The following is a 27,420-nucleotide window of genomic DNA, read 5'->3' as shown; positions in this document are numbered from 1 at the left end:
AGATCCATATGTACAAGATCTTCTGGAACTTACCAAAGTCTCCGATAAGGGTGAGAATTTCATCAAAATTCATCTCTATGGCTCCGTTTAGAATCCACTACTCTGCTGAATGCTGATGCCAGAGGTACAAGTACTCCTGAAAACGAAGCAACGTGTCTGAGAGACAGGTCGTCTGCAGCAGCCCGGCTGCAACAGGTAGGTGTCTTCCTTTAGATGCAATTGACCTATCTCAAACCCTGCCTTCTATTCTTGATCGTCCAATCACAATTGTCGCTTCCCACGGACAAAGGTCAATTACACGTGCCTTGTTCTCTAGTTAAGAGAGCAGGCTGCAGACTCCTGTGGTCAAACGGGTGGCGTGGCACTTGGAGGGTAATTTCTGCTAAGAGTGACATAAACAGAGGAGGAGCCGCTCTGCGTCGATGACCGAGTGACTACATGTCCCTCCCCCTGCCTTTGTAAAGGCTCATAACACTGTTGACGTTTTTTCTTTTTATCACATTTCTGAAGATTTTCGTGTGTTTGGGTGTCTTTCAGTAAATAAAACAACAAATCTCACAACAATACATACTGATTATCAATACTGAAAACAAAACATGTGTATGTGTACAGTGTGTGACACATCCATGTATTTTGGTAATACCACGGAAATGGATTAGTCCCCCCCCCCCCCCCATCATGCCTGGCTCCCGTTCCTCTGTGTTGTGATGTCATAAACCGTTGCTTCCTTTGCACAAACTTTGTTTAAACGAGGGAAGTAACAGTTGTGGTTGGAGGATCAAGAAAAGAGGGCAGGGTTTGAGATAGGTCAATTGGAAATGATGCCACTCACAATGAGTTACTTGTGTGAGGTTCAGTGTGCAACCTTTTATTGTATATAAAAGCTAAATTGAGAGCATCTCTAACATTTAACAAAACTTGAACATCCCTAAGAAAAAAGAAAAATTGCTTAAAGATGCTTAAACAAGTCATTGGAAAACCTAACTATAACCATTATCTCAAAATAATTTATTCTTACTGCAGTTCTTAAACCATTTAAATCTAAATAGTTGAACAGAACCTGTTGACCTTATATTTCATTAGAAGCAAGCGTGTATGTTATGTTAGTACATAAGCACAATTTACCGGTACACAACATAATGACGTACAAATCTCTTGTGCTATAGATAGACCAAGGTTAGTACACACATAGGAACCTGTATCAGATGGAAGTGGACTTGGGTGGGGGAGCAGTGAGAGGGCGTCTCCCATCACAGATGCTTCATTGAGTTAAGACCCAAGACCTCAAGTAAGCTCAACAGTGAATTCCAGCATTCTGGAAACACCCACTTCCATCCACACACACACACACACACACACACACATACACACACACACACGCACACACACTCAGCAGGCCCATTACTGCTGTGTCCCTGCTACAGGTACCTACAACTTCTCTAACAACAATACTAAAGTTACCTGGGGGTTGACAGTGGCTCAGGATGTAGAGCGGTCGTCTGGTAATCGGATGGTTCCCGGTTCGTTTCAGACTTATCCCGGCAGCGTGTGGATGTGTCCTTGAGCAAGACACTTAACCCCCTAACTGCTCCCATTGGCACCTTGCATGGTTGCCTCTGCCGTAGGTGTGAATGTGTGAGTGAATTTGAGACATACTGTAAGTTGTAAAGCGCTTTGGATAAAAGTCCATTTACCAGAGCATCTACACTTTTGCCAACTAAGACCAGGCTGCAGAAACAAATTAGTGGGGGGGCATAAAATGTTCTCGGGGGGGCACAATGGTTTTTCAACACAGGTTCCCTTTTATACGTTTCAGCTGGGACAACGGCGCTGTGGCTTGTTTGGCGCTGCCCACGGTGCTGAACTAAACAGCAGAGCATGTTCAGTGCTAGGCTCACACTACCTAAATGCAGCACTGAACGGCACAGGAAGTCCTTCATTCCGACAGCCATCAGACTATACAAAGCATCACTGTGCCTCACTGCATCACTGAGCACAAAGTGACAGGTACCATCTTCCTGGACTGTTACTTTTTAAACAGCACTGTGCAACATTACACCTACTGTAGACTTCAGTATATGTTTACTGTATTTATTTACTGTATCTTTTATTCTATTTAATTTTATTCTATTCTTAGGCCATTTGTTTTGTTATTTTTATTCGTGACTTGTTCTGTCTAAATGTTTAATGTTGAGTGATTTGCAGTGTCAAATTTCCCTCAGGATAATACATTTCTATTCTATTCTATATCTTTGAAAAGTCTCCATTTATTCAACACTTCTGAATTCACTGACAAACTGAACTGAACTGACAAAAATAATGTGCATAAAAAAGCAAACAAAATTCCTCCACAGGCTACTCACCATCATTAGTAGAGCGGCAAGTGGCGTTTGGGGACAGAGTGAAATCTTCTTAAAACACTGCCCCTCCACTCATTCCTGAACCTTTTAAAGTCCTTCTCAAATGCCAACTGAATTAAATTGGCCTTGCGTCGATGAAGTATACTAAAGCGATGTTCTGTAAAGATGTTCTTGAGGGTAGAAAACGAATTCTCACAGAGTGCCGTGCTAGCTTCAGTAATGTTGTTGTTGACATCAGTGCCCACTAGGGCTGTCCCCGACTAAGGATTTGGATAGTCGACTTTGATTGAAAAAAAAGAAGAAATGTTTTTTTTTTACCAGGGTGGGCACAGCTGACTCAGTGGGCGGGCCCGGCCCCCTAATGCCCGCCCATGGCGCCGGGAACTCACGACAGACAAACAATGATATAACCGCAACTTCCTCAGTCTAATTATTAGAACCATTTCATAAAACTAGATAATTGATGATTATCAAATAGCTCCCTTTCCGCCATATTGCCTTTTTATTGTATTTTATCTCATTCATTATGTTTCGTTCCAGTGTTCACCAAACAATTAAGGTGAATTATTATTTAGTTTGTTAAAGGTGCTATGGATAGCATTCAGCCACTAGATGTCACACTAGAGCACCAGCATGTCAGCATGTAATCCAATCAGGTGCGTTCCACGTGGGGAAATGGGATATAGGGAGGGGATACATGTCTGCAACATGTAAACAACAACATTAATTTTGGACTACATTTTTTCCAATTATCCAAAATGTTTTGAAACTTTAAGCACACACTACCTTTCTGACTGTGGCTTAGTATAAGCCACTTGTGTTTTTTCTTGGAGTGTAGATTTTCAGTTAGAGGTAAAGCATCGGAAGAAATCCATCCAATGGACAAAAAGCCCCAACTCAAACCCAACCAGGGAGTTCCTCTGAAATGGAACGATTTTGAAATCAGGGTCAAGTTTGGTGATGATGGCCCAGAGAAAGTGACCAGTTATTTGCCTGCCAGGGAGAAAGGTAAGATTGACAATAGGCCTCAACAACATCTGTTGTAGGAGCAGAGGTTTGTGGTAATATTGATGGAGTGAAAAAGGAAATTCATGTGCATGTGGTCAAAGTGGAAAACGTAGCGTAGCCTGTATGCTAAACTCTTCAGTCTGGTCTACAGAGCAGTGATGTAGTGCGATATTTCACACTGAGCCAGACGTGGAAGAACTAAGACTGTGTGAGACGTGGCATCCATCATAAAACCAACATGACCTGCGCATTAAAACCAGATAAAATTGTAATTTCTGCCAAAGCTCTCCCACGTAGACGAAGGACACAAAAGGCACCCGAGTTGATCTGACAGAAGTCTTATCTTTAACAATTCACTTTTATCTCAGCAAACTTGTTGAACCAGACAATCTGTATTCAGCTGTTGACTGTCAGGGTCATTGGGGCAGATTTGAATGTCCATCTACATCAACCAAACAAATGGCTGAGATCCTGAAGACTGAACCAGTAATGAATGGGTGTGTGCGGTGTTGGTAATGTTAGGGCAGTCCCAGAACAAGTCCATGGCTGGAGAGAAGGAGTTGAAGAGGAGAGTATCTAGCCTGTCAATAAAGTGTGATGATATGGAGAGAAGGAGTTGAAGAGTATCTAGCCTGTCAATAAAGTGTAATGATATGGAGAGAAGGCGTTGAAGAGTATCTAGCCTGTCAATAAAGTGTAATGATATGGAGAGAAGGAGTTGAAGAGGAGAGTATCTAGCCTGTCAATAAAGTGTAATGATATGGCATTTCTCACATTCCTGTGAAGTGGACACTAGCCAGAGCCGGTATGAGGAACAGCATGGATGGTTCAGAGAGAAGACTCTACCAGTCAACAACAATATTGGTGGCTACTGGCTAGGGTTCCAAAAATCACAACTATCCCTTTACCAACACCCAATTCTCCACCATGGGGGGATTAAAGGTGCTGTACGTGGTATTTCTTTTTGTCAACGTTTTAAATAGCTCTACATTCCGACAGCTATCACTGATATAGAGTGTTTGGTCAGTAACATGGGTCTCCCAGTCCGTCCGCTCTGCAGTAAACACAAAATACATTTTCTGGTATCCCTTGCCACTTTATCCAATCAGGAGAGAGAACCCTAGATATTTTGACTTATTTCAAGAAATCTTGTTGGCAGATTATTTTACTTGTTTCAAGCACATATTTATTTTTATTTCTTATTTTTGCAGTTTTGATTGATTGATTGGGAATTTTATTAACAGATTGCAGAATGGGTACAATACAGTACAGCTTAATACACACAATTGTTAAGGGGATGCAGACCAGAGAACGACTTTCGTCTTGTTTACATCGTCGGGTCCCCCATTTTCAATTCATCATTGTGAGGAGTTCTCTCTCCTGATTGGAAGAACGGGTTACCAGAAAATATATTTTCTATTTACTGCAGAGCGGATGGACTGGGAGACAAATAAAATAGCACTTTTAAGGCAGCAGGTCTGTTGCTAGTCACCGCCAGGTGAGATGACAGACCGAGGAGAGGAAGAGGTGCAGGTCACAATATAAAATACATCAACATACAGCAGAAATGAGTGAAATGAAGGAAAATGCACCCATGTGTCCGATGACAGAGTAATTACAAGAAAGATTCTCTTTGTATTAGTTTGGTTTGTAGGGTGGGAAATGCAGAAACAAAATCGTGAATATGTGTAAACGTCAATGTAGGTCATATTGAGGTTGGTGTCGGGAGGACAAGGTGTTCTAATGTTGTATTTGGTTCATGAGCTAAGAGGAAATGATATGCTGGATGTAGTAATACATTGGGGAGACTTATGATAACGCTTAGCTTGCACTTATGGCCACCTGGTTTCATTCATCTTTAACTTATGGTGGTTGAGATAAGAGCTTGGGTCACTTTTGATGGACACACTACAGGGAGAGACAACTGCAATCATCAATGGGCGGAGTCAGAAAAAATAATTGCAAATAGAAACATTTATTAGACGACGTAGACAGTACATACATAATCAGTGTCGTGTCAGTTATCTTACAAAGTTGATCCTTATTGAGATTTTATTAACCCTTTGTCGTGTGGTAGTGAAAGTGTTAAACCAAGCATCGACAGGCCATCCATCACTGCCCTCCTGTGGCCTCAAGAATATATTTATGCAACATGCAGAAAATCTGCTACTGGTTCACGATTACAAAAACATGCCATGTCCAGAGTCACAGAAACACTTTCATAATGTCATAGCATGTGACAAAAATGGTCTATTGGCTTAATGGTATATTTTAGAAGAGTATCATTTTGTTTTTATTTCCTCAAAAAGACAGTATTTGAATTTTTTGACCGATTTGATACTACTTACCATAATCAATTACTTTTAGTTAAGATCTATATCAAGATGGGTAAACTATCTAATCTAACTATAAAGGAAGGAGTCTGAGTTTGTGTGTGTGTGTGTGTGCGTGCCTGTAGTTGGCATATCTTGAGAACTCTTTATCCGATTGGCTTCACGCTAGGCGGGTGTATTGTTGAGGACGCAGGGAAGTGCAGTGTTGAATTTGGTGTGCGATGAGGGATTCACCAGGTCAGAGTCACACAGCAGAGGGCTGGGAGGAACAGGCAGCATGGTAATCATCACCTACGGCTGGTAGTCAACTCCCCACACCAGGAGCTCATCGAACCTCATCAGCAGCACCCACATAAAGAGAGGCTTCTCACAGCCAGAAGACAGGTTAGGCCTTGTCCAGATGGTGACGGAAATTATCTTTTTCGTTTTCATTAAAAAAAGGTTTTCCGTAAACACAAACTCGTTGGAACACTGAAAATGGTGTAACGCTGCCACAAATGTACAAAATAAACGTCTTTCCGGTGTTTTAGACTTCGCTCTTTATTTTGAAACACGCTGATCAGAAGTATTATTGTTGTTATCTTGTTGTAACCTATCTATGAGCGGAACAACTTGTGTCGTCCGGTTCTGTGTTTTTGAGCTAACGCTAATACAAATGTTGAGATTGTTGGTGAACAACTAACTTTAGGTTAGTTTTAACGTTAGATAAGTTAACGTTAGCTAGCAGCAGGGATGGACGCCGTTGTGCAAATGCAGATACAGACAATCGATGATGATGAGGAAGAGCTGCTGATTTTAATCAGCAGGAGAGAGAATAATAACCCTGTGGTGCGGTCGTAGGCACGACAGTGCAGCTCGAACTACCTGTTGTATTAAATTAATTGATTGATGTTTAACTTGTCCCTGTGTCCAGTCCTTTCGACTAGCCCCACCCGTTCATTGTAAACAATGATGCATGTAATTGTATTAATGTTATTGTGTGTTGTAGCTATATTAATACATTCTGAATGGCATTAACGTTAGTTGGGTATGCTAGCTAGTATGATAGTCCAGACAAACAAAGCTATTTAGTTAGCTTGCTAGCTATTGTTGGTAATCAAAAGTTGTCTGTATTTAACGTTACCTCAGGATACCACTGTCATTGTATTTAGTTGGTTAGCTATTTAGCTAATGTTGATAGCATTGAATAGCATGACTGAATGAATGACTGAATGAATGAATGAATGAATGAATGAATGAATGAATGAATGAATGAATGAATGAATGAATGAATGAATGAATGAATGAATGAATGAATGAATGAAAACTTTATTTAACAGATTGCAGAATGGGTACAACACAGTACGGCTCAATACACACAATTGTTAAGGGGATGCAGACCAGGGAAAAACGTTTGTCTTGTTTACATCAGGGTCCCCCATTTTCAATTCATAGTGACATTTATGACATACACAACATACATGACATTTATGGCATAGGGACATACAGGTATATAGTACTGTTACATTTGTGACATATATGACATGCAAATATACAGTGCTACAGTATACAGCATCAACGCTAGCTGGCTGGCTAGAACAAATTCTCACAAGCTGGCATCGTAAAATCTCAACAGCAGCATGGGAATACTGTTTACTAAATTATGGAGGCTTTTTAATCATCAAGGTAAGAGAGGACTTGTCATGATCAACTGAAGGCGTATGCTATGGAACAGTCTATGTGCTTGGCTACTTAGCTAGCTTATTTGGGTTTTCAGAAAAAGGCCCGCTATGTGACGCTAATCTCTAGCTAGTATCGTATTGTGTATTTCATGGGATGCTGTCATCTACCTGCTGAACCAAGCCTACACTCACCTAAACAAGCCGGGGAGCACTGTGAGAGTCATGTTCTTTGACTTCTCCAGTGCTTTTGATACCATAAGGCCTGGGCTGCTGGGTGAGAAGTTGGAGGCGATGCAGGTAGAGGCCCCACTGGTGTCCTGGGTTGTTGACTATCTGATGGGCAGACCACAGTACGTGCGCCTACGGAGCTGTGTGTCAGACAGACTGGTCAGCAACACCGGGGCCCCGCAGGGGACAGTCCTCTCTCCCTTCCTCTTCACCATCTACACCAATGACTTCCACTATCGGTCAGAGTCCTGCCACCTTCAGAAGTTCTCTGATGACTCTGCGATAGTGGGATGTATAAAGGACGATGACGAGAGGGAATACCGGGAACTGGTAGTGGACTTCGTCACATGGTGCGATAAAAACCACCTGCAGCTAAATGTGGCGAAGACCAGGGAACTGGTGGTGGAGCTTGGGAGGAGGAGGAGTGCACCTGTGACCCCCGTTTCCATCAGGGGAGTCGATGTGGACATGGTTGAGGAGTACAAATACCTCGGTGTGCACATCGACAACAAACTGAACCGGTCAAAACACGCAGAGGCACAGGGCCAGAGCCGACTCTACTTCCTCAGAAGGCTGAGATCATTCAATGTCTGTACAAGGATGTTGAGGATGTTCTATGAGTCGGTGGTGGCGGGCGCCTTCTTGTACGCTGTGACCCGCTGGGGCAGCGGACTGAAAGCAGGGGACACAAACAGGCTGGATAAGGCTGGACTCCCTAGCGAGGGTGGCGGAGAGGAGGAGCCTCGCTAAGCTCCAGGCCATCAGGGAAAACCCCTCCCACCCACTATACACAGACTTGGCTGACAGAAGGAGCATGTTCAGTGCTAGGCTCACACTACCTAAATGCACCACTGAACGGCACAGGAAGTCCTTCATTCCAACAGCCATCAGACTATACAATGCATCACTGTGCCTCACTGCATCACTGAGCACAGAGTGACAGTTACCATGATAGCTAACTAGCGAATAGCATCAGCTAGCTAACATTAGCTAATGTTCTTTGACACTATTATTACACCAACCATGGAACTAATGACCAATTTGACAACGTTCTCCGTCAGAATAGTCAGTAATTTTATATAGTGCTAGCTAACATTTCAACATACTTGTCTTGTTGCCCATCAGCACTGGCAAATTCACTATTACTAAACTAGTTACAGTAGGTAGCTAGCTACATCTGCTTCCACGTCTTGTGTTGAATGTTGGACTGGGACTTGACATGACGTTACCAACGTCTTTGACATATTTTCTTTTTTTATAGTTAACCAATGAGGTCAACAGGCTACTACCGGAAATCAATGTCTGTAATAATAATAAAACAAGAATAAAAAATTATTTAATTAACAAAAAAACTTTAAAAAAAGTTTAATTATTTTTTTATCTTAGGGGGGCTAATATTACGCCCCCCTAAAAAGGGTCTAGAACCGCCACATGAATACTAGTTATAAATGTATAAAAAGAAAAAACTAAAAGAAAAACATACTTGATATAGACACTTGATATAATATCACATTTCACCACTCTTACAACATTAAAACAAACATAAGATTGTCTTGATCTTCTGTGGAATATCTACAATATAGCAGGTTTAGATGGGGTCTTTCCATCTGATTTGATCTCAAGCCCTGCCCTCTTTTCTTGGTCCTCCAATCACAACTGTTGCTTCCGAAGGAAGCTCTGAGGGACCTTTTTACTCAAGTGTAAATAAGGAAAGAATGTGAACTCAAATATGTCCCAGTCAACCTAAAGTAGGACACCACATTAAGACATACACTAAACATACGTAGGACCGTAGTTTCACACACTGATGAGTATACCTTCCGTCTCGCCACTAGACTGACGACACATACAGATGTACAGCGACTTCCTGAAATGTATCAGTTGCTGTGCAGTTCATATATAATCATGAATGATTTATTGCACTTTAAGTGCCTGACAGAGACTGGATAATTGCCACCGGATAAATATTAATATAGAAGGTGCATACGTTGGGTAATTACCACCAGATAAATCTTAATATAAAAAGTGCATACGTTGGTCAGTGAGTGTACAGAAACTAAGAATAAATATAGTAGGCGGGACTTGGAAGGGTCTCGGGGAGCAGGCCGACGGGCAGTTATGAAGACAAATATTTCTCCTCTGGATCAGTAGGCAGGGAGGGAAAGGTGTATTTGGAGAGAAGACAGAGGGGTGCTTTGTCCCCCTCTCCCTCCCTCCCTCCCTGACTCCCTCTCCAACAAGTCAGCTCCCAATCTCATCCCCCAATGCTTTTCCCCTTTTCCCCCTCCCTTGCAACCCCACCTTCCTGCCCTCTCGTTCTCTCCCCTAGCTCTGCTCTCTCTGTAGAGCTCATACAAACCTGGACTCTAAAAAGATGCTATCTCTGCTGTGCCGTTCCCTGCTGCTCATTCTAGCTCAACAGGTAAGAGCGTTGGCTTCTTTCTTTTTCCGCACGACAACAAAAACAACAGTGTTTCCTGATAGGGCGATAATTGTTACGGTGATGACACTCAACACCTGCCTTTTATGTAGAACCAGGGAGAGGGCATAGAAAAGGTACCATTGAGATTATCAGATGTTTTCAGAGACCAGCATTATAGCTATTCCTCTGTTAGTCCGGTCGGTTTTGTAAAAGCATTGGGTGATTTTCCAGGACTAGCATTGCCTTCAAAAAATAAAGTATGTAATGAATATATAAGTGAATGAAATCTAGTCACTAAAAATACTACAAGAAAGGAAAGAAACTGTAATGTTTTTATGTCACTGTGTGAAAGGTTACTTAGTAGTAGTAGTAGTAGTAGTAGTAGTAGTAGTAGTAGTAGTAGTAGTAGTAGTAGTAGTAGTAGTAGTAGGGGTTGCTGCCAAAAAGGGAGTGAGGAATGAGGTCTGTGTTTTTAAAGCTTGAGTGAATCTATTTTCACACCATGAAATGAGCTCATTCTGTAAACCTGACAGAAAGGCTTCAGATTTTTGGCATAACCTTCAGTGACCCGGGAAGCAGCAGGTCGCCAAGGCAACTGCTCTATGAGCACATAATGACGCCAGAAGATTGCATCATACTGTAGGTGCAATTCCAAATGTTGGAATGTTATAAGGCACCACTGGTAAGCTTTTCTTTTCTTCCTTTAAAAATAAAAATTTAAATATCACATACAAGAGTCAGCTTGGTTACAGTGTATCGGTACAGTTATCGAAAAACATTACATAAAATGTTTGTTGTTTAGAAAATACTTTACTTGATCATAATGTAATTAGCTTGAAGGAGTGTAGATGTGAGCCAATGGGGCTTGGCTAACATTAAGGAGTCAACTGTCAACAGAGTCTCATACCAGTGCTAAAGCAATTAGACTTATCTCACAGCAAGTTGCTTTTGTCAGGGCAATTTTGTTGTGGTATTTTATGAAATCTTTCCATTTCACTTAATGCGTAAATAAACGTTTGTCGTAGGAACAGTTTTCAGTTGGGCAACAGAAAACCTGGCATTAGTTAGATTGGAATTAAATCCACCTTAAACCTTTCACTACCACAGTAACCACACACAGATGGTTACCCCTTTCACTACCACACTACAGAAGGTTAACCCTTTCACTACCACACTACAGAAGGTTAACCTTTCACTACCACTACATAAGGTTAACCCTTTCACTACCACACTACAGATAGTTACCCCTTTCACTACCACACTACAGACGGTAAACACTTTCACTACCACTACAGATGGTTAACCCCTTCACTACCACAATACAGACGGTAAACGCTTTCACCACCACTACAGATGGTTAACCCTTTCACTACAATACAGATGGTTAACCCTTTCATTACCACACTACAGAAGGTTAACCTTTCACTACCACACTACAGAAGGTTAACCATTTCACTACCACACTACAGAAGGTTAACCCTTTCACTACGACCCTACAGAAGCCGTAACTGTTAACCGTCTGTAGTGTGGTAGTGAAAGAGTTCAAACAGAATTAACATTGTGCTATTCCAATGATCTTGGCCAATTAGGTCAATATCTATAAACAAAGACAACCGTCTCCCTAAGCTGGAAATCAGAGCATCAAGACTTACATTTTATTGATGTCATCAAGTGACACGTTATGGAGTTGGTCCATTGAGAATGAATCAATAACCGACTTTGTGACCATAGATAATGTATAACATATCTTACATGTATTTTCACAACAAGCTGAATTTGTGTTACAGGCTGTTACATGAAAAACAGCATCATTGCTCAGCTCATCTTCCCTGGATAATTAAAGGCGAAAAAAGAAAATACAACACAGAGTTTGGCCGCCCCAAAATAAGTTACTGTAGGTAGTAATAGACTGTGTGTGAATACTAGTAATTTACTGTACCTTTCCTACTGTGGAAGGTTCCCATATATATCCCCCCCCCCCCAGACTCCTTTTCCTCTCCCCTCACCTGGTCACCCCCAGGGGAGGTGCTTGACCCTTTTTCCTGGCCAGAGAAAGTCAAGTCCTCTACTGAACTCCTAACCTAAATTTGTATTTCATTAGCCATGCTTTATTAACAAGACATTTGCATCAACCATGAAGATTTGACCGTGCGCACGATTAACCTCTCCGGCTTCACTGCTGTGCCAGTCCCTGTGCAGGACAGAGGCACAGAGCCGTGGGCAGCTGCCAGCACCCCGGGACGGACGAGCGGCTGTCGAGAGGAGGCAGTTCTGCCAGTGGCCCTGCAAGTGCCGGGCGAAGCCCCAGTGTGCCCCGGGGGTCAGCTCGGTGCTGGACGGCTGCGGCTGCTGCAAGAGCTGCGCCCGGCAGATCGGCGATCCGTGCAATGAGAAGGACGTCTGTGACCCGCACAAGGGCATGTACTGTGACTTCTCAGCCGACAAGCCGCGATATGAAGTCGGAGTCTGTGCTTGTGAGTGATTCTAATCTTTCGCCAGTGGGCTCGTGGGTAAGCAGCACTGTGTAATACTGGAATTTTATTTATACTGGTTTTATTGACTTGATTTCACTGTGGGACACGACTGGCTTCTGCATTATACTGCAGCGGTGCAGAGGAGGGAAGATACTCCACTCCTTCTATTCCAGGGCTGTAGAGCGCATTCTGACTGGGAACATCACTGCCTGGTTTGGAAACAGCACGGCCCAGGATAGGAAGGCCCTACAGAGAGTGGTGCGCTCAGCAGAATGGACTACGGGTATTGCACTACTACCCCTGCAGGACTTATACGATAGGAGGTGCAAATCCAGAGCCTGTAGAATAATGAAGGACCCTCACCAACCCAATAACAGCCTGTTCAAGCTGCTGCGGTCAGGCAAGCGCCTCCGTATACACGCAACAAGAACAGAGACTGAAGGCTCAGCTTCTTCCATCAGGCCATCAGAACAATGAACACTGATCTCTCCACACACAAGCACACATGAATACACACAACACAACATTCTGCACTCGCACACACACAAACGCACCACAGGTCACTTTAAACACAAGAAAAGGACACTTTAAAGGAAGGAAAATGACACTAAGAAAATAACTTGTTGTGATTGTTGTATAGTATAGTTAGTAACAGCAAGTATAGCATAGGGACAAGAAAAACTGCACATTGTATAGTAATGTACATAGGATCCAGTGCCTTGAAGCGATTTCTTAACATGTCTATTTACCATTTCTATTCTAGTTATCTTTTTATTATTATTACTATTACTATTGTTTTATTGCACAATCGTAGTGGGCATGGCCAACCACATTTCACTGTATGCCCTGGTATGTATGTGATGAATAGAACTCTTGAAATCTTGAATCTTGAACCCGTACGTGACTAAGAACTTGACCTCAGGTAAAATGCCTCGATTACATGCCACTTAACTCAGCATAGACATTTGTAACTGTATGGAAGTAATTGCCGTACTCACTAAGTAATGAGCTCTCTGATCATCGATGGAGACCGCACTCCCATTCATGAAGAAACCCCCCCCCGGACCAGCCTCTGAAAGCCAACCTCCCATACATACTCATCAGGTAGTAACGGAGCCCCTGTTTGTTTTCTCCCCCCCCCTTCCTCGTCTCAGACATGATGGCAGTGGGGTGCGACCTTAACGGAGCCCACTATGAGAACGGCCAGCCCTTCCAGCCCAGCCCCCTCTACAAGTGCACATGCATCGCCGGAGCCATCGGCTGCACCCCTGCGTTTGGCCAGAAGCCCGCTGGCCTCCTGGGCCCCGCCCCGCTGATGGGCAACACGCCCGCCGGCCTCCGCAGCGCTCAGGACCCCAAGAAGCACCAGCAGGATACGACCTACATGGCCATGCCAGGTGTGTGTTTGCGGAGAAAACTGGCGGAGAATCGCCAGCTTGTCTGGCCCGGAATGCTAATTGCTGTCAAAGATGGCAGGATGGAAAGAGGGAGTGGGCTTTTCATTACTTTGGCAGCGTGCGCAAAGAGGGGCCCCAGAGTGTGGCTGATTGTGGTCAGCCGGGGCCTCACAGAGGAAAGAGAAGGGCGGGATAGTTCAAGTCATAAACACCCAGAGAGAGAGAGAGAGAGAGAGAGAGAGAGAGAGAAGGCTACTCACTTCTCATCAAAAGGCCTCTTAAAAACTCACTTTGATGTACTTTTATTTCAGTACATTTTGCTTGGCATGTAAAACAAGAAACGTCCCGGGCCAATGGATGTGGACCAACACTTTATTTTGATGTCTCTGATACAGTAGTAAGCATAACACGCATTTGATCTGATACCAGTCCCTGGTACATAGAGAGCACACATACAGTACATTTGATTCAACGTCCAACGGGCGCCCGGTGTCCCAACATGATTCCATTGAAACTCAAATGGTTTTGACAAATAACAAATGGTGCAGGGATACATAATAATAATTCATTGTATTTATAAAGCGCTTCTCAGGAACCCGAAGTCGCTGAACATACATAGAGTAGAGAGAAACATTTACAGGTTTCTTGCACGTGGTGGCAACAGGAAGTCAGCGGAGGGGGAGGGAAGATGGAGTACGGGAACTTGTGATTTAGTTTTGGGAGAAAAATAGGAAACTCAGGATATGGTATATTTTCATAATTGAATAAACAAATAAAGTAATCTGAATCAGAAGTTGTTTGATATAAGCATTTACAACTGTATACAATACAACTGTTGTTTAAGAACTTGTATGAAACTGCTCTGGTCTATGGCCTCATGCATGCCTATATGCAAATCACAGCCATGCTCATATTACAAAATACAAGCTCAAGTGCAATATTGCTTAGTTAGAATTATTTTATCGTAGTGCTTTGCTTTTCAGTTTAAAAAAATGTCTACCAAAACTACACCATGCACCTTTAAGCCGTGGGGCTTCATTTGTGTTGTTAGACAGATGGTCTGCTGGAGGCAGCTAGTGAGGCTCTCAGTATCTTAACTACGTAGTCATTCAACCAAGTCTTTGGGTTCAGTCTGCGTCCTGTGCTCAGCAGCACAGCGGCGGCTCTGCAGGGTTGGGTCTGTTGTTGACACAGTACCCTTTAACTGTAATACTGAAAGCTTACAGGGATCCTCCTTTAGCCTGGAAGAAGAACTGCCTGATCCAGACCACCCCCTGGAGCCCGTGTTCCAAGACGTGCGGCCTGGGCATCTCCGTCCGCGTCAACAACGACAACGGCAAGTGTGAGATGAGGAAGGACCGGCGCCTGTGTCTGCTGCGGCCCTGCGAGAAGAGGCTTCTGAAGAGCGTGAAGGTGAGCACACCATCTTTCTCTACACCAGCGGTTCTGAAACTACGGGTGGGGTCATGGGTAGGTGACAGTGGGGTTGCGCATTGGCAAGAAAAATAAAAAAAAATAAAAGCAATATATATAATTAAAAAAATATGTAATGTTCTGGCAACACATTTTGGCTAAATATGTCTACTTTTCTAAATGTGTATCGATAACATAGTGCTGTAATAAAATAGTCTAATAAATATGCACGATCAAGTTCAACAACGTGTGCTTTTATTTTGATATTCCTTAATTCCACGTCGAAATTACGCAATACACCAAAATAAATCCTAAATAAAATGGGGTCGTGGTATAAAAAGAAGTTTGAGAACCCCTGCTCTACACGTTCACGAGGGTTTGGTTCACACTGTGATGACTGACACGACAAAAACGAATGCTTGTCCACAACACCAAATGATTTGATTCACGGAGACAAACATTTTATTAAAGGTCCCCTATTTTTCACTTTCTGGGCAATTTTACACAATTCCTTTGAGTCTTTGGAACACATCTGTATGTTTTTTTTCAATAAAATTCATTATTTTGTATTTTTTATCAAGTACTTTGATGGACCATTACCCAGTATGGTTGTCAATATCCCAATGTACCCAACCCCCCCCACACAACCCCACCCAACCTCCTCCAATGTACAGTTTCTACGTCAAATGTATATACTCCCTTTTCTTGACTCCTTCTGTATCACAAACAGTACTGTATTTGCAAATCTGGTATGTCATAAATGTATAGATGTAGCAGTACTGACTATCTGTATGTCATGTATGTCATATATGTCCTGATTAATTGAAAATGGGGGACCCTGATGTAAACAAGACAAAAGTATTTCTCTGGTCTGCATCCCCTTAACAATTGTGTGTATTGAGCTGTACTGTATTGTACCCATTCTGCAATCTGTTAATAAAGTTTTCAATCAATCAATCAAAACCACTTTCTCCCCTTGCAAAGTCCAAGCTGTCACCCACCTGCACTATAGCCTACCTAAGAGATGGTTGATACGCTAGCACAGAGGGCAAAACGCAGAAACGCTACAGTAAAATAGTAACGTTAATACACTATTGACACATGTGCAGACAGTTGCCGAGTAATGATTTGACAACTTCTGTCCATAATAAATATAACCCTGACAGTGAATCAATGGCCAATGGCTCAGCTTCAACTCCCATAATGAAATGCGCACACGCACGCACACACACACACGGAGGAGTACCGCAAACGCTAACGTTAATACACTATTGACACAAACGGATGAATGAACGAGGTCCTACTGCTAATTAACTAATTACGACGTATGTACTTACGATTCGATACTTTCTTTCGGTCCCGAAGACTTGGTACAGGCTAGCTCCCTTCTTTATCAACAGCCAGGAAATCACTGCAGCATTATAAAGTCCTTTGTCTTTGCAAAAATCCAAAAACTAACATGGCCCATTGCTTGTGGAGCACAATATCATTAGGAAATTATTGCAAGGACGTATTTGCTGCTTGACCGGTTTGCTCATAATTTTAATGTTACACTAACTTCCTCGAATTGTTGATTGTGGGCGGTGGCTACAACCACAGAAGGAGCTGAGATCAGATTTCTTACACGTCACAGATCGGCGTAAATTCAGAATGGCTTAGTTCAGTGGGGGAGGTTCTTGTCTCAGCTGTACTGAAGAAATGGGACTGGGTAGAGATTTCACATCTAGTCAGTGTTTGTACAACCCCACATTGTTAGAAAACAATGCAAACCACTGGAAAAGGCCATTTATAAGATAGGGGACCTTTAATGTTAAAGTAAAACACCAACATTATGGGGAAATGCGCTTACCATCTTCTCAGACAAGAGGGAAGATACCAATTTCCTCTTTGTGCGTTCGGTAGAAAGCTATCAGGCTGCAAGCCAGCCTAGCTTAGCAAAAATGAATTGAAGCGGATACGGATCGGCTAGCCTAGCTTAAAACTCAGGGAGCGGTGATTTTGGCCAACAGCTAGGCTAACTTTAGAATCGATTTTTTTTATATTCAAATGTATTGTCATTATACAGCACAAGTACAGTACAACGAAAGGAAGTTTGGCATCCAACCAGATTGCAAATGTAGGAGTAAAGTGCAATAGTAATATATAATATACAGGCGATTAAACTGGGTATAAGATATATAAATTAGTACTACAGAGTAACAGTGCTAATCAGATGTATGTACAATGTACAGAGTTGTAATATTAATATGTACAGTGATGCAGGTATAAAGACACTATGGTGGTTTGTTTATGTTTATTAAAGGATCCCCATTAGAGACACATGAAAGAGCCTCCTGGGGTCCTGAACAGTGGTGGTAAGTCATACTGGCCAGCAGCGTAATTAGAAAGAGTAGGTAATAGTCTAGTACAGGGGTGGCCAACCCGCAGCTCGCGAGCCGCATGCGGCTCTTTGCCCGTCAATGTCCGGCTCTTCCATCCATACAAAAAAATATATATATATTTTATAAGGACGTAGAATAAACATTTACAATTTTTTTTTAAATGGTCCATTTGCATGTTCTTGGTATCTGAATCTAGGGACATATATGGATCAGTGTCAGAAATAGTGTGTCTGTTACTAGGCTTGAGTAAATTGTAATGAACCAAAGGAGAATATCAATTCTATTTAAAAAAAAAAATTATCTTTGACTGAATAACACCATGCTAAAATTGACCAGACCTGAAAAATCTAAGCAAATGAATAAAGGGAAGATGATTAAACAGAAGGTTTTGTAGATACAGTACTGAATTCTGCCATCTTTTTTATAATGTAAATTTCTCCACCATTTTTCATCATATTGCAACACCGTTTTTTGCAAGACGTTCACAGAAAGGTAGAGAAACTAACTGTGTTCTGTTTTTATGGCAATAACGTTTAGGTTTGTGGGAGATAATCCCAAAAAATAAGAAATAAAAAAGTAAATCCAGAAGTCAGATGATTGACAGGGGCTGGTGTGAGCTGGGTAGGGTAGTTTTTCTAAAAATTTGAAAGCCCTGAGTCTCTTCCTTCAAAAGACTACACTCACTTTTGGATGTGCCACTTCCTCCTGTCAATATGCGCCGGTTTCCGACTCAATGCCCTGAGATTTCTATAATCTTATATTTCACTAATAACAGTTAAAATAATTGGTAAACAAACGTAATACTGAAAATATACACTTTTACTGTATATCTCGAGCTTAAGAGGTTAACCCTGTGAGGCCCAAATTAAAAAGACATTAGCAACTTCAGAGGCCAGAGGGTGGGACATATAAACACATTTACTATCAAATAGCATTGTGAGGCTGAACAACAGGACCAATTGACTATACATGTGCTTAAAGGGGAATCTTATAAATGGCCTTTTTCAGTGTTTACCATTGTTTCTTAGCTATGTGGACTTATATTAATAGGATCTGTCTCTAATTCTCATATTGGCGCATTCTTCCAATTCTCCTCTCACAATATTCACCCTCACTGAACTGAGTCATCTGAAAATGTGCATATCTGTGATGTCAGAGATTTATGTGAGGCCCACATAAAAAAGACATTAGCAACTTCAGAGGCCAGAGGGTGAGACCTATAAACACATGAAGGGTGCCGTGACTGAAAAAAAAGGTTGAGAAACGCTGGTATATGGTGTGGCTCTTTGTGGTACCACAGTAATTTTTGTGGCTCTTAGTCTCCGACTGGTTGGCCACCCCTGGTCTAGTAGATAGAGGGGGGGTATCATGCACCCCCCGGAAATATACTTCTAACCAGACTTTCTAGAATGGAAAAAATTTGAAAAATGTTGTGTCCCATGTATAATTTATCAGCAAATTAAGGATGCAATTATCAAAAAATTGCATAAAATCAGTTTCATATATCTCAGCCAATATTGTAGATAACTGAACAAATGAGGTGTCTAGACCCATGTTTTGAGGGTCAAATATCACAATAACACTATCCCTAGAGTGATCACATGTTTCTATGTAATTTTGCCCATGCAAATCTGTGCCGTCAATACAAAATAATCACATTTTTATTAATTAGTTGAGTAGGAAAGCAGATACTATCATGCACCCCCTGGAAATATATTGTTAACCAGTGTTTCTAGATAGGAAAAATGTGTAGAAAATGATAGGCTATGTTGAAAATCTGTCAGTGTCTCATGTATCATTTATATGCAAATTAAGGACGCAATCATCAAAAAACAAATGTCGCTATTTCAGCCAATATTGCAAATAACTGAACAAGTAGATTGTCTAAACCCATATTTTGAGGGTCAAAAATAATAATAAAACTATTCCCAGAATGATCACCCGTTTGTGGCGAGCTAGTATGAAAATTAGTGTAACCTGTACAAAGAATAACGCATTTTTACCAATAAAGACACATCATATTGTAGATGACTGAACAAAAAAAGATGTGGACTCAATGTTTTGAGGGTTAAAGATGGTAATAAAATAAAATGGTCACATATATCTCTGGCATGCTTATATACAAGAGTGCTGCTTTCACTGCCATTTCTTACGTAGGTCTACATGTATGTAATACAGTATATACGTCCTCTGTTCTGGATATCTTCTTTGTTGACACAACATTCAAGTATTTTTTTCTATTTGTATTTTGTGCCCTAAACTACTAATCATCATCATCACTAAAACAATTGTCAAAGTCTATCTCTTCGATCTCCATCTCTTCCTCCGCCTCATCACACTCGTACTCTCCATCCTCCTCATCCATGTTATTTTTGGCATAATCTGCCTCCTTATCAAGAGCTTCTTGCTCTTCTTACTTCACTTTCTGGGCCAGTACCTCAACAAGAGAAGGATGGAGGATGGGTCCAACCATCCAGACAGGCTCTAACACCTCCTCATCCATTGTTTTTCCCAGTCCATACTTTGATCATAGGCTTTGGGCCTCTTGAATATTGGCTGTTCTGCGCTTTTGTAGCAGGCGACTCTGAAGTTGGCTCGCTGTACATGTGGGATGAGACAGACCTTGGGAGGAGGCAGGCGTTCAAGGTCTACTTTGGAGTTTGCATCCAGGACTTTATCAGCAGCACCCATCATTTTCTGCAGCATCTTGGCTCACACAGCATCAACTGACTTCATCCGACCATGGCCATCCATAATGCATGTGAAGGACCCCATCTCCTGTTGGAGCTCATCTGTTACCAGCGACAATGCGCCAAGCTGACTAAAAACCTTCTGGAATCTAGGGTTCTTCTGCAGCTTATTCAACGGATTCACCAGTCTCTTTCCTTTTAAAGTGCTGGCACAGTCATCCCCAGAAAAGTCATAGTATCCCAGCAGAGTGCTGCAGTACTCTGAGCCCAGAGACTCAGCCAGTTCGGACACATGTATTAGCTTGCAGTGCCAGTGTCGTGGTCGGGGAGCCAGTGCCGTGGTCCAGGTATCTGGAGATGTTGTTCATGCTGACATGGTAGAGGAGGATCATCAGTATATAGAGGTTGGTCATGCTGGTAGAGGAGGATCATCAGTATATGGAGAGGTTGGTCATGCTGACATGGTAGATGAGGATCATCAGTATATAGAGGTTGGTCATGCTAACATGGTAGATGCGGATTTGTTTATTTGTTTATTTAAATGGATCCCCATTAGCTGATGCCTTAGCGGCAGCTAGTCTTCCTGAGGTCCAACAACATACATATACCGTACACAAGATAACATACACTGATAGAACATAAGAAAGCATATATCACAAAGAAAATGAATCATAGAATAGAGAAAAACATGTATCATAGAATAAAAATAAATGTAAAACAGGAGATGAAAAACAAGAGATAAAAAACAAGAGATGAAATCCAGTTGGAACCAAATAAAACAATTTATCAGGGTGTGCATGTATTCAAGCTGTGCTGTATCATGAATTGAAAATGGGGGACCCCGATGCAAACAAGACGAAAGTCCCCCTCGGGTCCACATCCCCCCCAAGTAGATGGTAGATGAGGATCATCAGTATATAGAGGTTGGTCATGCTGGTAGATGAGGATCATCAAGGTATCAGGAGAGGTTGGTCATGCTGACATGGTAGATGCAGATCATCAGAGGTTGGTCATGCTGACATGGTAGAGGAGGATCACCAGTATATGGAGATGTTGGTCATGCTGACATGGTAGAGGAGGATCATCAGTATATAGAGGTTGGTCATGCTGACATGGTAGAGGAGGATCATCAGTATATGGAGATGTTGTTCATGCTGACATGGTAGAGGAGGATCATCAGTATATAGAGGTTGGTCATTCTGGTAGAGGAGGATCATCAGTATATAGAGGTTGGTCATGCTGACATGGTAGAGGAGGATCATCAGTATATAGAGGTTGGTCATGCTGACATGGTAAAGGAGGATCAGTATATAGATGTTGGTCATGCTGACATGGTAGAGGTGGATCATCAGTATATAGAGGTTGGTCATGCTGACATGGTAGAGGAGGATCATCAGTATATAGAGGTTGGTCATGCTGGTAGAGGAGGATAATCAGTATATGGAGATGTTGTTCATGCTGACATGGTAGATGAGGATCATCAGTATATAGAGGTTGGTCATGCTGGTAGATGAGGATCATCAGTATATACTGTAGAGGTTGGTCATGCTGACATGGTAGATGAGGATCATCAGTATATAGAGGTTGGTCATGCTGGTAGATGAGGATCATCAGTATATGGAGATGTTGTTCATGCTGACATGGTAGATGAGGATCATCAGTATATAGAGAGGTTGGTCATGCTGACATGGTAGAGGATGATCATCAGTATATAGAGAGGTTGGTCATGCTGGTAGAGGAGGATCATCAGTATATAGAGGTTGGTCATGCTGGTAGATGAGGATCATCAGTATATAGAGAGGTTGGTCATGCTGGTAGATGAGGATCATCAGTATATATAGAGGTTGGTCATGCTGGTAGATGAGGATCATCAGTATATAGAGAGGTTGGTCATGCTGGTAGATGAGGATCATCAGTATATAGAGAGGTTGGTCATGCTGGTAGATGAGGATCATCAGTATATATAGAGGTTGGTCATGCTGGTAGATGAGGATCATCAGTATATAGAGAGGTTGGTCATGCTGACATGGTAGATGAGGATCATCAGTATATGGAGATGTTGGTCATGCTGACATGGTAGAGGAGGATAATCAGTATATAGAGAGGTTGGTCATGCTGACATGGTAGAGGAGGATCATCAGTATATAGAGAGGTAGGCCATGCTGACATGGTAGAGGAGGATCATCAGTATATAGAGAGGTAGGTCATGCTGACATGGTAGAGGAGGATCATCAGTATGTGGAGAGGTTGGTCATGCTGGTAGAGGATCATCAGTATATATAGAGAGGTTGGTCATGCTGGTAGAGGAGGATCATCAGTATATAGAGGTTGGTCATGCTGGTAGAGGAGGATCATCAGTATATGGAGAGGTTGGTCATGCTGGTAGAGGCTCATCAGTATATATATAACAAAAAATAACATGGATGAGGAAGATGAAGAGTACGAGTGTGATGAGGCGGAGGAAGAGATGGAGATCGAAGAGATAGACTTTGACAATTGTTTTAGTGATGATGATGATTAGTAGTTTAGGGCACAAAATACAAATAGAAAAAAATCCTTGAATGTTGAGTCAACAAAGAAGATATCCAGAACAGAGGACGTATTTACCGTATTACATACATGTAGTAGACCTACGTAAGAAATGGCATTGAAACCAGCACTCTTGTATATAAGCATGCCAGAGATATATGTGACCACTTCAGAAATTGTATTACTATCTTTAACCCTCAACACATCTTTTTTTGTTCAGTCATCTACAATAGGATGTGTCTTTCTTAGTAAAAATGCTTTATTCTTTGTAAATGTGCCACTAATTTGCATACTAGCTCACCGCAAACAGGTTATCATTCTGGCAATAGTTTTATTATGATTTTTGACCCTCAAAATATGAGTCTAGACAACCTACTTGTTCAGTTATTTGCAATATTGGCTGAAATAGCGACAGTTTTTTTGACGATGGCGTCATTCATTTGCATATAAATGATACATGGGACACTGACAGATTTTCAACATAGCCGATCATTTTCTACCCATTTTTCCTATCTAGAAACACTGGTTAACAATATATTTCAGGGGGTGCATGATAGTATCTGCTTTCCTACTCAACTAATTAGTAAACATTTGATTATTTTGTATTGACGGCACAGATTTGCATAGGCAAATTACATAGAAACATGTGATCACTCTAGGGATAGTGTTATTGTGATCTTTGACCCTCAAAACATGGGTCTAGACACCTCATTTGTGATTTGTTGATAATTGCATCCTTAATTAGCATATAAATGATACATGGGACACTCTTTTAACATAGCCTATAATTTTCTACACATTTTTCCAATCTACAAAGTCTGGTTAGAAGTATATTTCCGGGGGGTGCATGATACCCCCCTCTATCTACTAGACTAGTAAGGGATATGTACATATATCGATTAGGGGTGGGACGATACATCGATCCAGATCGATATATCGATCTATTATCAATAATCAAATAGGATCGATGCAACGTAAAAAGATCGATTCATATTGCGATACTCTTATTTTGAAAATCCCTCGTATCCGCTCGGCTCGGATCAACAGCACACAGCATTAGCGTCTAGCGTCACTAGAGCAAGGCTAGTGTGCCTATTCTGCAACCGAAAACATGTCCCTGCTGTTTTATTCCGCCACGGGTCAAATGCATCTAACCTGCTTTGCAATCCTTGCCATTCTATTATGCCCACGATGCGTTAAAGATCGAAAATAACGTTACGTTAGCGTAAGCTAACCCAGAGCCATAGGCAGAGAGAAGTGGGGACTGGGAAGGAGGGTGCATTCTCGAAATAGCCCCACTAACAGGATCTGGCACCTTCGGACTCCCAATATGCCTTTGCTATTCTTCCTGTCTTCTCTGTGACAGTGAATAGGATATTAATATCGAAAAGAAGAAAAACGAACCAAAAACTGTGAACAGGAGGTCTATTTGTATTAAAAACAATAGATTGTTTTTCATTTAAATGTCTGGAAGAGCTCAAAAATAAAAATGTCAAATGATATTTCCATTGCCTTTTTTTGTTTTTAAATGTTACTGATTGTGTTAAATGGGCATATAATATCGTCTCATATCGATTGCAGGCACCTGAATCGAATAAAATCGTATCGTATTGTGGCAGACTTTGTGATATCGGAAAATATCGTATCGTTGTCCAAAGAATCGATATCGTATCGTGATGAAACTGGTGATTCCCACCCCTAATATCGATACAGTATCTACAGACATGTAAAAAGGATTATATGCAGGCATGTACAGACGGATGTGGATATATATATATATACACACACGGTAGAATACATATTTGTATACAGTATATACAGCATTAATGTACATGCTATCATACAGAGTTATGGGGATTATATGCAGATATGTCAAGTATCCTGGTAACTGGTGTCTATCTTCTTGTCCAACTCTGGAGAAGACGGTAAGCACATTTCCCATAATGTTGGCGTGTTCCTTTAACATTCACATTAATAATGTTGCCATGGGAACGCTGTCTGGACATGGTTCCTACTGGGCATCAAAAGCATAAGCTCATACATGCTGAAGATACAAAAAAAAATGCTCCAATATGAAATCTTATATGTCGATCATTTCATTCCTAGATGCCAAAAGGAAAGACGTGCCGACCAAAGTTCCAGGCGAAGAAGGCGGAGAGGCTGAAGCTGTCGGGCTGCACCAGCACCAAGAAGTACAAGCCCACCTACTGCGGCGTCTGCACCGACAAGCGCTGCTGCGTCCCCACCAAGTCCCGCATGGTCACGGTGAACTTCAGCTGCAAAGGAGGCGCCAACGCAAGCTGGAAGATGCAATGGATAACCTCCTGCGTGTGCCAGAAGAAGTGCAACGACCCAGGTGATATGTTTAGCGACCTGCGCTTCCTCTAGTGGAGCTAGCAAACCAGCCCACAGACCGAAAGACAGGCCAGGCTTTGACTGCCACAAAAACTATGGGGAGGACCGAACCCTTTTCATCGTTGACGATGACGTTCTCCTGAGCGGTGGCTACGTGCCTCTGGCCAACTGTCGAAGGGCTTATAGTGAGTGAAACGCACAGAACCTCGAGTCAAGGAGAAGAACGGACTGGGAGAGGCAATGGAAGAGAAACAATATTTGCTTCACGTCACGTGCGCCAAATACATGGACTGTGTGAGCAATGTAGACCCCTCTTAACCCTTTCACTACCACACTACCAAAGGGTTAACCCTTTCACTGCGACAATACAGAAGGTTAACCCTTTCATTGCCACATGGCAAAGGGTTAACCTTTTCACAACCACAATACATAAGGTTAACCCTTTCACTACCACACTACATACGGTTAACCGTCTGTAGTGTGGTAGTGAAAGGGTTAACCTTCTGTAGTATGGTTGTGAAAGGGTTAATACTGTAGCACAGGTTGACTGATCAACAGTACCTCACTGATAACATGAGTGTCAGGAAGCCCAGCAAGCTCATTATGAATAACGTCAGCTCCATATTTAGAATATTGTCAGGTCAGTGCATTTGTTCATTCATTTTATTGCATTCAGTTGCATTGCATGAATCTTGTTTACACGTAGTTCATTGTGGTTATTTATTTCATTGTACACCCATCTTTAAACCAGGTCATGTGAGCCAATACTGACTCTTAATTAAATATCATATAAATTATAAAGCTATTATACAAAACATTGTGGTTGTATCAAGTCATTTCTGAAAAAAGAAACAATATTGTGTACACTGTACATTATTATATACAGACACACACACACAGCAGACCTTCATGAGGCAATGTTGAGTCTGGGTGCGTCGGGCATGAGCCTGCCCTTGGTGGCGTCCAGCTGACTGTACTCCTCTATGAGTGAGTCCAGGGAGGCGACGGCTTCCGAGAAGCAGCTCTGCTCCATTCCGTCAACGTGGAGGTAGTGATGCAGGTGAGCCTGAGAGGAGCACAGAGACATCATCTCACACTAAAGGCCTCTGCATGCTACAGAAACTTCAAAGCAACTGCAACACAAAGCAACGGTGTTTTAGACACTCTGCCTTTATGCTTCTGCAACATCGACGCGCAAAGTTAGTTTAACTAAAGTTAGTTTAGGTTCGTGTTAACGTTAGATAATGTACAAATTAAACGTATTTCCGGTGATTTTAGACGTCGCTCTTTTATTTTGAAAACCCCCGACCGGAAGTGTTATAGTGTCTGTTGCTAGCAGCTTAACTTTCTGTGCTTTTCGAGCTAACGTTACCGTAACATCATTGTTTCCAATGGAGAGGACCTCGGCTCACATGCAGCTCAAACTACCTATTGGAATAAATTAATTGATTGATGTTTAACTTGTCCCTGTGTGTGTCCAGTCATTTCGACTAGCAAACGTTGTATTTAACGTTACCTCAGGACGGATACCATTGTATTTACTTGGTTAGCTATGTAGCTAATGTGGATAGCATTTTGAATAGACCCAATGCTAGCTGGCTGGCTACAGCTTTATTTACTAAATTATGGAGGCTTTTTAATCGTCAAGGTAAGAGAGGATTTGTCATGATCAACTGAAGGCGTATGCTATGGAACAATATGTGCTTGGGTTTTCAGAAAAAGGCGAGCTATGTGACGCTAATTATTTAGCGTCAACGCTGGCTACAACAATGGAGGATGTTATTCTCTGCGGGACTAATATTATTCTATGACAGCCCCGCCCCCATTCGCTAACCAACCAATCACTGCTACGCAATATCAACGCAACGGTTGTTTAGGTTAGATTTGGGGGACATGTACGCAACGTCCAAGCAACACAGTCTACAAGACCCTCTAAAACAACCGTGCTGAAATCGCGCCGATGTTGTGTTGCAGTTGCTCTGAAGTTTCTGTAGCATGCAAAGGCCTTAAGGCTGAGACAATATGCCATTTGGAAGAATCGATAAATCGGGACAAAATTATCGATAAATATGGATTTTCTTTCTTCTGCAATTCAACTGAATTGACATGAAATGGGGATGTTTTAACTAAGACATGCCACAAGAAACAAGACCTAGTATTTTAGTATAG

The 27,420-nt window shown here is 41.9% G+C and overlaps 3 protein-coding genes across 5 annotated transcripts in view; 1 reads left to right on the top strand and 2 right to left on the bottom strand.

Moving 5' to 3' along the window:
* Positions 1-189, bottom strand: part of LOC311228336 (organic cation transporter protein) — a gene marked incomplete at its 3' end in the record, with an annotated part of 46,724 nt that extends 46,535 nt beyond the window's left edge. Inside the window, 1 exon segment of the mRNA XM_084314245.1 lies at positions 1-189. Coding sequence (XP_084170371.1) covers positions 1-73 — 73 coding nt within the window. The 5' untranslated portion in view covers positions 74-189.
* On the top strand, positions 145-26,069 carry ccn6 (cellular communication network factor 6). Of its 3 annotated transcripts, XM_084315016.1 has the most exons (6): positions 145-195; positions 9,920-10,012; positions 12,201-12,486; positions 13,641-13,883; positions 15,103-15,296; positions 25,003-26,069. In XM_084315016.1, exons 2-6 carry the CDS (start codon positions 9,965-9,967, stop codon positions 25,282-25,284), a joined length of 1,053 nt encoding a protein of 350 aa, XP_084171142.1. In that variant the 5' UTR covers positions 145-195; positions 9,920-9,964; the 3' UTR covers positions 25,285-26,069. The 3 variants fall into 3 exon arrangements, with proteins under 3 accessions (XP_084171142.1, XP_084171144.1, XP_084171143.1); XM_084315018.1 differs by lacking the exon at positions 145-195 and having other exon boundaries at positions 9,888-10,012; positions 15,124-15,296; XM_084315017.1 differs by lacking the exons at positions 145-195; positions 9,920-10,012 and adding an exon at positions 10,299-10,694 and having other exon boundaries at positions 25,003-26,066.
* Positions 26,070-26,156: 87 nt separating this feature from the next.
* tube1 (tubulin, epsilon 1) overlaps positions 26,157-27,420 on the bottom strand; it is a 31,656-nt gene continuing 30,392 nt past the window's right edge. Inside the window, exon 12 of the mRNA XM_084315015.1 lies at positions 26,157-26,317. Within this exon, the coding sequence (XP_084171141.1) occupies positions 26,159-26,317 (159 nt within the window). The 3' untranslated portion in view covers positions 26,157-26,158. The remainder of the gene's footprint in view (positions 26,318-27,420) is intronic.

This window comes from Notolepis coatsorum (assembly GCF_963971535.1).
Source record: "Notolepis coatsorum genome assembly, chromosome: 5".
Classification (NCBI taxonomy): domain Eukaryota; kingdom Metazoa; phylum Chordata; class Actinopteri; order Aulopiformes; family Paralepididae; genus Notolepis; species Notolepis coatsorum.
The sequence above is the reverse complement of the archived record's forward strand: the minus strand, read 5'-3'. Positions and strand labels throughout refer to the sequence as shown.